Below are 2160 nucleotides of genomic sequence, written 5' to 3'. Positions count from 1 at the left end.
CGGCCTTAGAGCCGGACCGTCCACAAGGACATTTTTAGTGCTCAACGGGTAGACTCTCAAACTCTAAGGTAGGCCAACTTGATGATCAGCAATTGACAATTTCCCCTTGAATTATGTCACCTCGATCTCCGCCACTAGTTAGGTTCTCATTTTCAAATACGTACGTGTATACATACGCATGCATTAATATTCTAATCCGTGAATGAAAAATATAACTAGGTTTAATTTGCCATGTAATTCTTCTTCTCAATGTTTACAACAAGAAAAAGTGAGATACACAGAGGAATGAGGAGGAGCGAGAGATTGTGATGCAATTTTTTTTTTTGATCGAGCTGAGCTAGCAGGGGGGAGAAGCAGGGGAATCATTAGCGATGAAGGAAAGGGCCACGACGACGTCGGCCATGACGGGACGTAGGGCGTGGTGTTCCTGCAAGCACATCGACGCCACACCCACGGCCTGCTTCAGCTGTGATGCTGTAGGCCGTCCTCGAATCGCCATCACCAGCCGAGGGTCCAGCAACTCATGGAACCTCGTGGAGTCACCAAACATCCCTGCCGCCCATCCCACCAGGCTTTGCTCGCCATCCGGCCGGCTGGCGTCGATGGCTCGACGGCCGGTGATGAGCTCCAGCAGTAGCACCCCAAAGCTATAGACGTCCGACTTGACGCTGAGCTTCCCTGTCCGCAAGTACTCCGGCGCACAGTACCCATACGTGCCCATCACCTTGCCGCCGCCGCTGCTGCTGCTGCTTGAGGAGGAGGAGGAGGAGTCGGTGGTGCGCGGGGCGGGGAGGAGCTTGGCGAGGCCGAAGTCAGAGAGCTTGGGCGCGTAGTCTTGGTCGAGGAGGATGTTGGAGGACTTGAGGTCCCGGTAGATGACAGCGCTTTCGTGCAGGTACTCTAAGCCCCGCGCCGCGCCGAGCGCGATCTTCATCCTCGTGCGCCAGGGCAAAGGGCTGCCATGGCCATCGTCACGCAGCAATAACAGGTGGTCCTCGAGGGACCCTAGTGCCATGTACTCGTAGACGAGCAGGCGCTGCTCGCCCTCGGCGCAGTAACCGACGAGGCTGACGAGGTTGGGGTGGTGCAGCATGCTGAGCATGAGCACCTCCACCATGAACTCGTTGTTGCCCTGGAAGCCATTGCGGTCCAGCTGCTTGATGGCCACCGGAAGGCCCTGCAGATCGGCGTCATCAGCAGCATGCTGCACCCGAGTTGGCAGGCGGGCCTTGTAGACGCGACCGAAGCCTCCCTCTCCGATGAGGTTGTCCTGGCGGAAGTTTCCTGCGGCATCGGCTAGCTCGCGGAAGGAGAAGGCTCGGGCCGAGATGACAGCAGTGGTGGTGGTGTTTCTTCTAGCGTGGTTGTTAGGAGGCGACGACGGTAGACGACAGTCGTCGTACTCGTCGTCTTCATCGCCATCGTCATCATCATCATCACCACGGTGCTGGTGGTGTGTGTCGACGACGGAGGACGCACAACGGATGATCCGCGCGGTGAAGCTGCTGCTGCTCTTGTTCCTCCAGGAGGTGGAGGAGGAGGTCCTCCGGCCCGAGCTGCCCCCCTTCCTATGGATCACATCGTTAGGGAAGCGTCGGAGCCAACTTAGCATCTTGTTCGAATGAGATATGATTGTGGAAGGAAGGAAGGAATGAATAGTGTACAGTTTAGTAGTCGCTTAATTAATTTGGTCCATCGATCTATTAATGGCTGGCCAACAAGAAGCAAGCTAGCGTTGAGTTTTGGGATATGCTATATTAGGAGGGATATGGATGTGAGGATATCAGTCATCGTGTGACCTGTCAACACATAATATAAACGTTGATGTCCTTAATATAAAATAGCATCTAATATCCTGGCTTCCATAGCATGGACACCAAATGTCAAAAAGTGTCGGCAAATCACTGAGATCACAATAAAAATTCGGTGTCTCTTTTGTTGTTTTCATTATTGTAATTTTCATCACTTGTGCTTATTGTTTTCTTCGTTGTCTTGCTAGTCTAATTGATCACTTGCTCACCCTAGTTTGCAAACCAAACTTAACTCAATTTAGGCTAGATGATTTAATTCTCTTGTCATTCTTATTAAATTTACAAGCATCTTTGATTTTATTTAAAACCGACTATTCACCAGGTCTAGCGGGTATCCTTGATCTTATGG

General features: G+C 52.0%; 1 protein-coding gene across 1 annotated transcript; it reads right to left on the bottom strand.

Moving 5' to 3' along the window:
• Positions 1–205: 205 nt before the first annotated feature.
• Positions 206–1623, bottom strand: LOC100191239 (putative protein kinase superfamily protein). The gene has a single exon (NM_001136673.1). It carries the CDS (start codon positions 1610–1612, stop codon positions 338–340), a length of 1275 nt encoding a protein of 424 aa, NP_001130145.1. The 5' UTR covers positions 1613–1623; the 3' UTR covers positions 206–337.
• Positions 1624–2160: the final 537 nt, after the last annotated feature.

This window comes from Zea mays, chromosome 4 (genome assembly GCF_902167145.1).
Source record: "Zea mays cultivar B73 chromosome 4, Zm-B73-REFERENCE-NAM-5.0, whole genome shotgun sequence".
Lineage (NCBI taxonomy): Eukaryota > Viridiplantae > Streptophyta > Magnoliopsida > Poales > Poaceae > Zea > Zea mays.
This window is presented reverse-complemented; position numbering and strand designations above follow the sequence as displayed.

Excerpts from the sequence above, each read along its gene's own strand:
- LOC100191239 (NM_001136673.1), bottom strand. The coding sequence starts at position 1,612 with ATGCTAAGTTGGCTCCGACGCTTCCCTAACGATGTGATCCATAGGAAG.